At 31.7% G+C, this 14,782-nt stretch overlaps 1 protein-coding gene across 2 annotated transcripts in view; it reads right to left on the bottom strand.

Moving 5' to 3' along the window:
* Khc-73 (Kinesin heavy chain 73) overlaps positions 1–14,782 on the bottom strand; it is a 217,702-nt gene that overhangs the window by 100,361 nt on the left and 102,559 nt on the right. For both annotated transcript variants that reach the window (XM_040727993.2, XM_040727994.2), the window contains exons 13-15: positions 11,144–11,480; positions 10,155–10,395; positions 2,484–2,663 (exon numbers count right to left, since the gene is read on the bottom strand). In XM_040727993.2, coding sequence (XP_040583927.1) covers positions 2,484–2,663; positions 10,155–10,395; positions 11,144–11,480 — 758 coding nt within the window. The remainder of the gene's footprint in view (positions 1–2,483; positions 2,664–10,154; positions 10,396–11,143; positions 11,481–14,782) is intronic.

Below are 14,782 nucleotides of genomic sequence, written 5' to 3'. Positions count from 1 at the left end.
TTCACCAAGACAACGCCAGCCCGCACAAAATCTTTAATGACACGCCAGAAGATCTGGGATTTCGGAAAGTGCACCAGACCTGGGACCAAGTGACTACTACCTGTTCATGTCTATGGCCAACAAGCTTCGGGGTACAAATATCGCATCAATAGAGCCATATAAAAATTGATTGTTTGAGTTTTTTGCCAATAGGGGCAAATACTTATATAAGAAGGGCATTATGAAGTTGGATTCTCGTTGCCAACAAGTTATCAAACCGAATGGGGAATACTTGGCTTAAATTGAATGATTGTAACACTTATTTTAAAGGATTGAAATAAAGCGGAAAATACGAAATTACTTTTCCACCAACCTATTACATTAGAGTGGTTGGTTTATCAACTTTGGGTATGGCTTACAATTTTGCCCCAGTAATATTAATACTTTGAAATTCAATTACCGCAATCTTTCAATAATAAGGATCAAGCGTTGCTTACGACCATGACACTTTGAAACAAAATTTAGGTTTTGGAACGCCCCTAAAAACCACAATTAATAATGTTATTTAAGCCATAGAACACGAAAATTATCTTAAAATTTTACAAATTACTGTAGGTTTCCTCTTAGAGCTCTTTATTTGAAAATTGCGCTTTTGAGTATAATCCCAATTCAGAATCATATTTGTAGATAAATAAGCATATGGATGAAAATTAAAGTTTGTAATAAATAATGAATGTATACTTAAAAACATTTTAACATTCCAAAGATAAAATATTTATAAAGAGATCTTGGATACAATTCCTAGAAATTGGGGCTGATTCCAATCATATAAAAATAAAGCGTCTTATTTAGAAGCTAATATTTCTTAAATATTTTTTTTCTATTGCATTTTTTTATAAGTAAAACTAAAGAATAAACCTTCTATTACGCCTTTAAAAAAATTTGTTTAAAAAAAATGTTCAATTTTGATTGATTTTTCAGTTTAACTTTAAATTTTCTTATAGAATATTTAATAAATATGCAATGTAAGGTTGCGTGGAAATGTTTTTAAATTAAATATATTTGATTAATTGTAAGAAGTAATGAATATGTCAGAGGCAAGAAAAGTTCAAAATTAAAAATGAATAAGTCGATTACGTCTAATCAAATAATACTAATAAAATACATATGAAAAATATTTAAATATTAAATCCTCCATCCTCAAGAATATTAATTATTTATTACTACAATTAGTCAAATAATCGATTTAATAATATTTGATCTTCTAGATTGAGACACATTTTGTTGGAAAAGTATTCATGATAACATAAATAATTTATATTTTGAATGCTGGAATGTTTTATTCATAAATTGTTATTGCCTTAATTTTTTTACCTATATAGTCAAAAACAGGATTTAATAAAAATGTTTTAGAGGGCAAACCTACTCTGCCTAAAGATTTAATTGGTCATTTCCGTGTTTTATGGCTTAAATAACAATAAATAATGTAGGTTTTAGCCAACGGACAAAATCGGGGGTCACGTAGTTATTATACTTCAGACACATTGTATGACCCAACAACGCAAAAGAAGGGGGTCCTACTTTTATGGCGTCTGGGAAAAAGTACTATTTTTGATGTCCCCCCCCCCTGTTTGTGACAATGATCTTTCATCCTTATAAACATTTTTTAAAGCCCTATTTTATTTTTACATTTTTTGTAGCAATCGAAGAATGTTTCAAACTATAAATAAAATTCCTTTGTTTGAGGGGGATAAAGTCCCTTGGAGATGTGCCTTCGGATATACTTCATATTGCATAGATTTTGTAGATAAGTGAAACAGTGGTCAGTTCTCAATATAGAAGACTTGTTTCGGACTTGCTGATGAACTTGACGGATGTTCCAGAGACGACCAACTGCTTGAAGTGCGCAAATAGAAATTGGGTCTATCACTTTCAAGTGTCATTTTCTTGACTTCTACGTACGCTAGAGAGCTCAAATTTGTTTTGTTTTCTAACTAATTGTTAATGATTTGATATATCGAAATATGAATTGATTTCCATCACTCACTCAACCTTAATTAATTATTGAGTTAGGAAGTATTTGGATTTCAATGGACCTCCTGGTAATAGATTTACACATGTCTATGATATTTTGCCTGTATATGGAACGCTAGGGCATTTTCTGGTGGTTGGATCATTGTTGTTTTTAGGTGGTTTTTTTTTATATTTTGAAATTAATTAAATCTTAAACACATTTTAATTCATGTTTGGTTATTGGAAAACATATTTTTAATCGTTTTTTTATACTTTTATTGAGATCTTTTTTTGATTTTATGTCAATCTCCAACGGTATGACTTATTCATACATTTCATAAATTTATATATAAAAAAAGTATACGGACCACCTGGTCTTAATGTATAAAGAAAACAGCCCCAAGAAGATTTCATCTTTTTAGACTGAATTTGAAAGGCAATATTCACCTATATCCACCCTACTCAACACACAAAACCGATAAATGACTTACCCGGCGTAACTCGATTCAGGCACAAAGAGTCATGAATGGATGAGTCCCAAGCTGCAACAGATCCAACCTCATTTTCTAGGAATCGAATAATGGGTAAATTGAAAAACTTTGAACCATGCTCTTTTGGTAAAATTGAGTTGGATCCATACATAATAACTTCATCAGCTGATTCCGCATAACCTAGGAAAAAAAATACAAGAACAATTAGTTTATGAGCAAAGATTTGATTTTTGAATATAAAAAAGACAATTTTTGCAATAAGAAAAGTATTGGTTGCTACGTGTGCTTTTTTCTTTTGTTATAAATTATTTAATATGTCGTCGTGGAGTTAACTTCTCCCTTTGCAGTAAGCATTCTCGCCTATCTTTGGTGTGAAATAACTAACTCTGTATTTAAATATAATTATATCATTTTCCCGGAATTAATTATATTTTAATCAAGAAGGTTCTTCTCTTTATAGCCGTAGCTCATCCCCCCCAAACATAATATATAATATCATAAGTCTAGCTCCCGCCTTCTCCTCGCACTCCCCAAAAAATCCATCCTATTATCAGAGTTGTATAAAATATGACCTACCGGTATGTAAAAATAAAATAAACCGAGATGTCAATTCGAAGAATGTTTGAGAGAAAAGCAGCTTAGCTGTCATGACTTTTTATTATACCAGCTGCAAGCAGCCGTGCATGCAAGGAAATAAGCTCTAATCCTTCTCCATATATAATTATGACGTATAGGCTAGAATTACTCTGGCGTCAATCCTCAATTCTAGGATGAGTCAAAAAAGGATTGACAGTTATAACTACCATTACCTGCCATGAAGTTTGTATAAGATCAGCTCCAACAGCCGTGAGGGGAAGGAAATAAATATATTAGGACTCGAATTACTCCAATATTGATCCATAATTCTACTACAAGTTCAACAAGGACTCTCAAGAATGCCCTTATTGTTACTCTCCGTCTTTCATGCCACCACACACTAGTTATTATCATAGGTGAAAATAATACTATAATGTGTTTTTGTAGTTCCTACCAGAACATATAAATTCAGGGAAAACTCATTATTACTTCATTCTTGAGGAGACAAACCTGTACGCATTATAAACCATAAAGTTTAACCACGAATGTATTTGAACATAAATGACAAAGAGGAACGTATACAAGGGCCGTCTGCAGGATTTTTTTATATATTTTTCCCCACAACGAATAACCTTCTTTCTTTTTTTTTTTGAACAAAAACCCTCAAAAATAATTTTTTCCCATGAACAACATTAATTTTTTTTTTTAATTTAATTATCTTTTTTTTTTAAAGATAACAAATCCTTAAATTGATTTTGTGTGTGTGTGTGTGTTCGGAGGGGGGGTAATTTTTGGCCCATAGAAGTGATTTCTTAAAATTTCTCCATTTTGGAGGGGGGAGCAACTGCTTCCCTTTCCCTGGGGACGCTCCTGCCATAACCTCGCTAGATACAGAGAGGGATTAGTGTTTACTTCCTTCTATCACTACTTAGCAGCTAATTTAATGAAACGTCATGATAGCTACTCCCAAACATTCTCTAATTATCAGCGTGACCACACGGTCATTCCCGGTTTCTTTCTTTAACATTACGGAGGATATAATTATTATCATCTAAGGTTATTATTCTATACATAAACAATATGAATGTGATAACCACAAAAAGTCTAGCACACGTTCCAGGTCATATATTTTAAAGCTATACTTATTAATGAGCAAAGGTGATGTACATATGAAGGGGCGTGATTCACTATTTGACTTGTTATTTCTTTTTGCAATATCCTACTTTTTGTATTATACAGAAACACATAATTTTTGTGCAAGGAATACAATTAAACCATGAACCTTGCATATTTCATTATGTTCTTCCTTCATTCGCACGTGTTTATTAAGAGATACATACTACTACATAAATGAGGAGAGAGGCGGAGGGAATTTTAATGGCTATTAAATCAAATATGTTGCAGAATCCTTATTTATTTTCATTGCCTTTAAATGCATCATTGAATATTTTAGCAAGAGTAAATACATGGTAATTTATTGTTTCTTTATTTTGAAGAGTCAAATGCGATCCAGGATTTTTTGATCCAACATTATTCGTCTAATGACTTCAAGCAATGAAAAAATAATGCAAGTATTTTTGTAGTTATTCTAATTTTCCAAAATTCTTATCATTATTATTTTATTCTTGAAGAAAGAGTAATATGTACTGGGTGGAAACTTGAAACTTACACACTTAACAAGATAAATAAAATAGCCTGCCATTCTTTAATTATACATTGAACAAAAATCTGTAGTAATATTTGTCTGATACATAGCCAATGTCAAATTGACTTATTCTATTCGGCTGCCATAAGCATCGAAGATGGCGACAAACCTCTTGTCAAAATAGTTGCAAGAATTGCGCAAGAATTTTGGGTCAACAGAACCCCACTCCTCGTCGACAGAGGTCCTTATGGCTTCAAGGTGACAGATGCTACAGAACCTCCTCTCAATGTGCAGGCCAGAGAGCAAAGTTGACATGCAGTCTCTATGTTGGTCACATTCTCTTTTTCCAGAGAGCGGTGTTTTTAACTAAGAAGATCTGAGTAATTTTAGAAGTGTGAGCGGGCCCCATCTTTTTGAAAGACGAGATTGCCGTCGGAATAATTGGCCTGGATTCAGGCAAACAGGTTAGCCCTACAAACGTCGATGTACAAGGCTGCCTTGAGCCAATAACCCTCTGGAAACCAGACCAGGGGCGCCACAATACGGTTGAATGTAACAACGCTTTTAATTATGGATGGTGCTGGGTGTTTGGGAGTGGTGGTCACCGTTCAAATGTCATCATTGCTTTTTTCCATTACGGGGATTGTAGACCTCTGTTGGAGTCTGACCCGCACGAACAAGAGATGTCCTAAGCCTTGAATCTAGCTGTGATGACATTCTTCGTCCAATTTAAAAATGTCAAAAAGCACCAGGTGCTTGAGATATATGGCTAACCATAGAATTACAGACAGTTCAAATTTCATCACACAGAACCTCTCAAATCAAAATAATACAAATGTGTAAGTTTCAAGTTTCCACCCTGTATAAATTAATCACAGTGCGTGAAAGACTAAGATTAATACTTAGGATTTGTTAGGGAGTTACTTAAAATATATGAGAATATTATTATTTATTATTACTAGGGATGTAAAAATTGTCAAAATGCAAGCAACCTATATTTTTTACATGTATAAGTTGGTAACCTGTAAAATATTAGTGTTCTTATTTTGAAAATTCAAACGTTTTAGCAAGCAGGAAGCACTATAGTTCTTATCTACAGATGTCAATAAATGAAATATAATAATGGAAAAGAAGCTAATTATTTATTTACATCGTGACATCAACCGTTCCTCACTAACAGTAAGCAAATTTACCTATCTCTGCCAGTCATAATTTAAATAATAATCCATCATGTCGAATGATTGTTAATTGATAACAGAGAAGTAATAATTTGAATCACCGTTGCGTTTTTCTATTATTTAATTTATTATTTAGAGTATAATTACTAAGTATGCTGTTTTCGGCCATAAGTCAGTCCTTCCATGAATATTTACATAGTAAATTTTTCTCTACACTTGAGACTTACTAAACAAAACAGAGGAAAAAGAAAAGAAAAAGTGATCTAAGAAACATTTTAGAGAGTAAAAGGGATATATTAACGCATTCTTTATATTTTTAAATTTATGACTTGATAAAAAAATAAAATTCCAAGCCTTTTCTTCAATACTGAGAAGTGAGATGAGAAACAGAATATAAAGAGAAGAAAACTTCATAAACCTTGTTTATTTCACACATAAATCTTGAGAAGGAGGTAAATGATTTAGATCTGCGTACAATGCTTATAAAAAAGAAGAAGAAGTTGGGTGTTCAAAAAATGGTAAGAAAGCCCCTGGAATATTCGAATATGTATGTTAGGGTGAAGCAAATGCCCTTAATGTACTCCGACAAAGAGAGCCTATTTTTTAACTATAAGGGCGTCTGCAAGAATATATTAGGGGGCGGAGGGACGAGTATTTATGGATTTTTCTACTTAAAAACAAGAACATTTTTTTTTTTTTTAATTTCAAAATGTTGAAATTTTTGAAAAAAAATCCAAAATATTAAACTTTTCGGAAAAAAGTTTCAAAAATTCATAAAAAAAAAAGTTTTTTTTTGTAACTCTATTTTTGCTCAAGATTTTTTTCCTCTTGACCAAAAACAAAATCTAGTAAAAGGCAAAAATTCCTTAATTTGGGGGTCTACAGCCCCTCTAGCCCACTTCCTGGGGACACCATAGTCTAAATGAACAAATCAGTACAATTTCATTAAATTATATTTTTATATAGAGCGTTCTCATGTGACGTCAGCAATTTGATGCCATTTGGGGCGGGGGGCAGGCGCTACACAGCCAAGTTTTATAAGGACAAAATCTTTTTTTCATTAATAAATTAAGAAAAATAGTGAAAATATTGGATGTCCAAATGGGACCATAAATTTACTGTCAATCAAAAATATCAGGTTGAGTAAAAAGTTTTGAGCGTTTTTCACTAGATGCCTTTAGTGAGCTATATCTCAAGATTAATACATTGCATGAAAAAAGATTAAGTTATGCCTACACTTAAAACAAGTTTACTTCCATTTTTATGTTTGGTGAAGTCAGTTGTATGTAGCAGCGTTCCAAAATGGAAGTAAAAAAAAGATAAAAAGGATACATTCTTCCGTATCACTAGAATCTATATGAAGAGGCGAAAAAAAAATGTGCTGTTTATGGGCCTAATACAGTATCGAATGCAAGAGCAAAGCCATGTCTCCAAAAATTCCGTTCTGGTAATATGGACGCAGAAAATGTACTTAAAATAATTGAAATGGTCGAGTTGAACCGGCATTTGATCATCACTTATTCTATTGTCCAAGAACTGAAGATTAGCCAGAAATCCGTTTGGAACCATCTAAATCGGATAATCATAACTATATAATTTTGTTGTCATAATAATGCGAAAAAACGCTCAGAACTTTATACTTCACGAATAATATTCCTCTAATACCTAATTTTATGAGGGTGGTCTGAAAAGTTTCCAAGCTAACAAAAATACAAGACCTTTTTTCTGTTTTTTTATTTTCACTTTTCAACATAGTCTCTTATTAACGCTACACACTTCCCCAGGGATGCTCCCATCTCTTTAACCCACGTAAATAGAACTCGGGGTTTCCTCTGCAAAATAATTGTTCACGAGGTCTCCGAGTTGGATACACTTAGATGCCTTAAATTTTAACACCAGTCTTTCTATTTCTTATATAGTTTGAAAAAATTTAAAGATTACACTTTCTAAAAAAAATATATATATATATATATATTGACAGTTCCATACTCGATTTTGTACATTTTGACAAAACACTCACATCAACTCACTAAAAAGGCCTGTTACATAACAAATATACCTCCAAAATGGCTGAAACTTTGGTAATAAACTGACTGATAGACGACTAGCATTTATTTACAAGTGCTGCTTTCTTCACTTAGATTTCGAAAAAATGAATAACTAGCCTCGTATTTTATACTAGCGGTAGTACCCAGAGTTATTAGGCGTCGACAAACATAGACATTTTGCTTTAACAATATAGAAAATAACACATCAACAAATCCTTGGTTTTACCTTCCGTTTTTTTCCCCCTCAATTGACCAAAAAATAATAATATTTGTACAAATTTAAAGATTAAATAGGGATTTTCAGTACATATTACTTTCAGTGTTTATCATTGGTAACTAACAGTATGCAATGAAGGTGTGAAATATTTTTTTATTCATCCATTGGATGGAGTTTAATAAAGATTTATGGGGAATGTGTACATTTTACATAACAAAAATATCAACTTTAAGCCCCGAAAATGGTATATCCATCCATTCTTATCTAATTTATAAACCACAGTTAAAACGTTCTATTTACCATCAGCAGAAAGTCCATCAAATTTACATGGAAGTGAAATACTGCATATATGACCCATCAAAATGAAAGAAAAAAAAATCTGGACTGATTTTTATCAAAATTGAGTATGGGTTACATTTGTATTCTTCGAAGAATCATCGTCGATAATTACACTTCACAAATTGTCCTTAGTGTAACAAAATTGATAGTGACAATAAAATAATGTAAATTGATAGATTTCATGGTTGAATGAGGTCACATGAGGCCTATAATATAAGTCCCTTAAATCAAATAAAATTTTTAAACTATAGCTAATATTCATGGGTATCTTAACACATCCCTCAATTTTAAAAAAAAGAGCCCTCCAATATGTTTATAAAGTAAAAAAAGAAATGGTATTTACTACTTTTTTTATTTTTGTTCAAGACTGTTTTCATATTGACGCTTTACATAATATTATCAAATATAGATTGCGCAGGGTCAATGAAGCAGATAAACATTCACTTCTTTTTTTTGGAAGCTCTCAATTGGTACTAAATAGTCATTTTTGGAAAAAGTGTTATGAATACTTTTTGATCATTAGACCTTAATCGAAAAAATATATTTTGGAAAAAATATGTTAAACACATTGAACAACCCAACAATGGATTTTAAATAGTCTTTTGTCAATTTTTTTTTCTCTAAAATTTGATGGGTTTTCTGTTGTTCAAGCTGTAATAAATATACTTTAATAAAATTGTACAGAAATGTTCATTAGGTGTATACAAATTAGGAAATAAGGGTTAAACGTTGTGCATCAAAATGTTAGAATTTGTTGGACACCAACATCACCCTAATGTATATATGTTCAGCATATACAGAATATTGAATTCCTTTCAATCATTGAAAAATAAGAGTCAGAGAGAGTAAGAGAGAAAAATAGAGTTTGGAAAACCTCACGCACAAAATCTGCTTTGTAATGCCAAGCCTCAATACTTATTCAAACATGTATTTATATGTATATATTTATGGCAATGATTCTCTTATTTGTAGTTGCAATTTTGTACTAGTTGTAACGTGTATAAGTAAATTGTACAAGTTGCAACTCAAAAAATGAGATGAATAATTTTAAATGAAGGATTTACAGTAGAACTTGGATAAGGATAATACAATAATTGAATATTCCACAGATGATGATCCATATATTAATGGCGGCATTTTTGGATACTTAAATTTCCGTTCTTTCAACTTTATTTCTTTGTATTTTATCAGTAAGACTGGGCCGAATAGATAAAGAACGACAAAACACTACAACGTAAAAGTAACAACGTGCCCAATGTTGTTATAACAATAATTCTAGAAATAACTAATAATTATGTTCTAATAGTAATCACATTGGATTAGTTATTGTTTTGCATCGTAAACTTAACCTTCATTCTACTTTACTTAGGTCCGAACTTTGGGTAAAATGCTAATAAATTTAGGGCCAAGTATCCCTCATAATTTGTATTCGTCTCTTGATCCGAAAGTTCGGATAGTCAAAATTTATGACTAAAGATACGAACCAAACCAGATATGAGAAAATTTAAATCCTTCATATCTTTATAACTCATACCAGGTAACCCACCCCCATAAACAAATCGGCCCCATACCGAACTAGGATTACAGCACTGGTTGGTGCACAGAAGGAACCACCATGTTTAGAAACATGGCGGTTGAACAAAAATACAAACAAACTAAAACTCTTACCCGTAGACAAATCATCCGCATTGAGATCCAGAAATAAGACTGGAACATGCACCTCAGTTCCATCTGGAGGCTCCCAATCTGCAGGGGCACCAGGTACACCTGAATTAGGAGCGGGTACCATAACAGAGTTTCTTTCCTCTGTCAAGCAAACCCATTGAGCCACAAGGGATTGCTCTCGCTCTGTTTCTACATCTGTTTTAACATTCTTTTTCATGTATTTTTGAATTTGATTTCCCAAATACTAAAACAAAAGAAAATTAAAAATAAATAATCAAGCTAAAGTTGATTGTTACAATTGAAGAAAGATAAACTAAAGGCGGTTTGCCACATCTATTGTGCGTGTAAACGTCTATACACCTATATACACACTTAAACAACGTGTACTTGCACAATTGATGTGTTGGGGCGTCCACAGGGGGGGCTGGAGAGGCTGTAGCCTCCTCCAAATAAAGGATGTTGTTTTGATTCTTACTAGAAAATTTAATATTTGACATTTTATTTCAAATATACTGTGAGAAGCTATAATTGTTGAACCCAAATTACACTCTTAAAGTAGTCAAAATGAAAAAAAAATTATAGATTTGTTTTGAAAGAAGCCTTGTCTGTGCCAATATCAGTATCTTATATCAAATAAAGATTTTAAATTATAACTTATATTCTTTGGTATCTTAACTCATCCCAAAAATTTTGAATAATAAGCCTATAATTTACTCAAAAATGTCCATGACATATTGGACTTGCTTGAATAAATGAAGTTAAATAATAAGTTTTCCTTTATTTCTTGATTTTTGTACCAGACTATTTTCATGTAGAAGCACCAATAATATTTTTAATTCTTTAGAAAATAAAATATTTTTTTATGTTTAGAATGATTTAAAAAAAAATCAATTATAAATGTCTACAAAAAAAAAAATCTAGCGTGGGTCACCAATCAAGAACAGAGCCTGGGGCACATCCCCTCATAAAACCGACCCAATATGTAAACCTACATCTCTTCGACGTGACAATGCATCATTCCATTTTGATCTGAGTGCATTAAGATCATCATCTTGATAGGAATCCAAAGGTTTTTGCAACTTGGATCTAACACACGGACTTCCCACGGCAATGCTCGTAATTGACTCACAAATAATGGGTAGAGTTCCAGAATTGGCAATAGGGTCCACAGATGCAACAATCCTTCTTTGTTGACCCTGTCGAAGTTGAAATATTCCACCAGAGCCAACGTCAAGGCGAGGCTGAACCTCCACCCCGACATACTCTCCAGCGTCATTGAGTTCTTGGACTTCAATTTTAAGCTCCAGTTTACGTGTCAGCTCCGACCACCTAGAACATTATGAATAAAAGAGAGAAAAACAGAATAAAATAGTCATTAGAACATCATTATTTTAGTGTTATTTTATCTATAGACATAGAAAAAGGGGGGTTTTTGTGATATGGAGATCATGAATTAATATATTATACAATCGTACAAGGGAGCAAGGGGGGGGGAGGCCATTTCATCGATATGTTCTACTTCCTTGCTCAATACCATTATTATTTCTTAATTTCCTTTATGTGTTCATTATCATTTTTTCACAATACGAGCAACCAATATCATTATTCTATCTATCTTTTACTACTATTGTATGTATTAGTGTTGAGACTCGGTACAAGACCGAATTTTTTTTCCGGTTCGATCTTAATTCTTTTTTTCTATCACTGATGTGTATCTATATTTCGCGTTAACTTTTTTTAATTACAATCTATAGGCCCAATTTTTTCGCCGTTCCTGATATGGAAGGTACAAATATGATTTAGTCATCACATCTAACTCATAGAGATGAAATACATGGACTGCTTGCGCAAGGGATTTTTTTTTTTGAAGTTAGTTGAGCAAAATAATCAAAAATTTAGTTTATTATAAAAACAGGATGGATGTAAATCATAGGATGTGTTTATTTTTACTTAAACTTATCTATATATTAAATGTAAATGTCTCTCTGTGTGTCCGGGAATCACGGCCAAACCAACAAATTAATTTTGCTGAAATTTTTCATATAAGTTTTTAAGGCTCATGAGATGGTTTTGGTAACCATTTTTTGGGCTTCAAGGCCATGGCAACCTTTAAATAACATTTTTCTAAATCCTTTTTTTTTTTTTTTATTGACAAACAATCTTCTTTTTCATATAAGTAAAAACAAAAATAAAGACGGTAAAATTTTAATAATTATTCTTGCTGCAAGTTGGTATGTATCTTTGCACACTTTTTTAAAAGGAAATTATAAGGCTTATGGAAGAAAAAAAGAAAAGAGAATAAGACAAAGGATTTTTGACGATTTTATGAAAAATGAGCAAACGATGGTTCAACTTGAATATTTTTTTCTTTTTCGAACCTTATACTCATTATGTGAAGTAGAAGAGTTAAGAATTAGTTTTAATTTATTAATGTCACGGAAAACGCCGGGCAAACCTAATCCATCAACTTTTTAAAAAAATGTACTGCGAGAATAATTCTTTATTTTTTGTTTAAATTTTAATTTCGTAATGTCCCAGACAACGCCGGTATACTTTATAATAGAAGGCTAAACATTTAAATTAATACATTCATAAATGAAGAACACGAAGTACTTAATAAATTTATTTCCTCACCAGGTGACGCTCACTTGGTGGTATATATAATTGAGATAAAATACATCGAGTGCTTACACTGAACAAAAAGTAAACGAATTTTTTAAAAGCCAAAAGATAGTTAATCAAAAAAAAAGGAAAATATACATCATAGAATTATTCCAAATCTTTCATGGAATCATCCTATACTTCTATAAAAACTCAAGAGTTCGAGTTCCATAATGAAAATATAATCACATGTAAAATACAGTGAAGATAACAAAAAAAAAAAAAAAAAATGGTCTCTCATAATATATGAGACCGAAGAAAAATCGGTTCACAATATGGGACAGAAAAAAATCGGTCCACGGTCTGAGGTCGCAGTCTGAACCAAAAAATCGGTATTGAAAAAATCACTTCAGACCGAACCGAAAAAAATAATCGGTGCTGGACCGAGTCTCAACACTATTAGATATGTATATATTATTATGTATGTATAATATTATTTTTGTAAGTTATAGATGGATATTCTTCCATATTCTCCAATCTCCACCATTCCCCTCTTTTGCTATCAATAAATAAATGTATACATCTGCAATATTAAAATATTGAGAACAATAAACATGCCCAATTAATAACGATGTAGGACCATTAGAGTAAAGAAAATGATTAAGTTAACTGCCATATTTATATATTTTGAGAGACATTTAAACCCAGAGCAAAATGATACAAAATTAAAGAACTAAAGATAACACTAATGGCTCTCCTCCGGCTATACATTAACATATGTAGAGTTAGAAATGTAACAAATATGACATTAGCGGATGTGATATTTTTTTCCAGGCTGCAATATCTGTAGTTTTTTGTTTTTTTTCTTTCCAAAAATGAGATAAATTATTGTTTAATTATAGAGAAGGGAATAAATTAATTACTCCTGCGTGTGGTCATGACAGATGAAGAGTAACAAGGACGATTTGCTCGGGAGTGTAAGTAGTGTTGTTTCTGTCTCTATATATTTGGTATGTTCAACTCCAGTCTGAGGACCGGTCTTATCTGACTCTGAACTGATTAAAAAAGAAAAGAAATACAGTCGAGAGATGTCATCAAGGACTGAACGTAATCAGATTTAGGAGTGAAGAACTGCTGGACTGAACTAGATGAGACTGCAGTATTCATTTCTAAATAAGGATCGACACAACACAAAGTCAGGGCGTTCACAGGGGGCTACAGCCCCTCCAGCCAAAAAAAGGAATTTTTTCTGATTACTACTTACTAAAATTTCGTCACTCGGACAAATTATGCAGCAGATCAAAAAATTTAATTTTTGCAATAAATTTTTTATTTTTTTCTCAAAACATTTAATATTTGAATTTAATTTTTTGATAATACCTATGGATAAAAATTTAATATTTGAAATTTTTTTCCAAAAAATTTAATTTTTAATGGTTTTGGGAATATTGTTATAAAAAATATAATGTGTGAAATTAAATCTTTTCCCAAAAATTAAATTTTTTATGAATAGCTACGGGTTTTTATTTATTCTTTTTCAAATAAAAATCCAAAAAACAAACGTTTTTGAAATTGTCAGGGTGCCTACGTTCATTTTTTTGTTTCTTTTATTTGTATATAATAACAGGTGATATTTTATAGAACTCTGTATATTTTATAAAAACATGATCCACTAGTATATTAAAAAGAGAAACCGAAAGTCAACTTGGTTACCCAGACGATTTGAAGAATATTTGGGATGAGAGTAGTTTAGCTGTGATAAAGTTTTATACAGATCATCTGCTATCAGCTGTGAGATGAATGGAATAATCACAAACAAAGAAAAACACGAAAATATATTTTTTGTCCGCTATTTGTTCTTTATAAATATGGCAATGCAATCTTATTGGCCGTGTTTTACGTTTATCAAAATCACCCCCTCAATTGCAATTGATACAGAATGATTCTGTTATTTTTATTATGAAATGGGAAATTTTCTATATGGAATGACTTATATTCTCTTGTATAATTCCTTTCAATAAACAAAAAAT

Source organism: Lepeophtheirus salmonis, chromosome 2 (assembly GCF_016086655.4).
Source record: "Lepeophtheirus salmonis chromosome 2, UVic_Lsal_1.4, whole genome shotgun sequence".
NCBI classification, from domain to species: Eukaryota; Metazoa; Arthropoda; class Copepoda; order Siphonostomatoida; family Caligidae; genus Lepeophtheirus; species Lepeophtheirus salmonis.
Note: the sequence above shows the minus strand (reverse complement) of the source record. Positions and strands in the feature narration are given on the sequence as shown.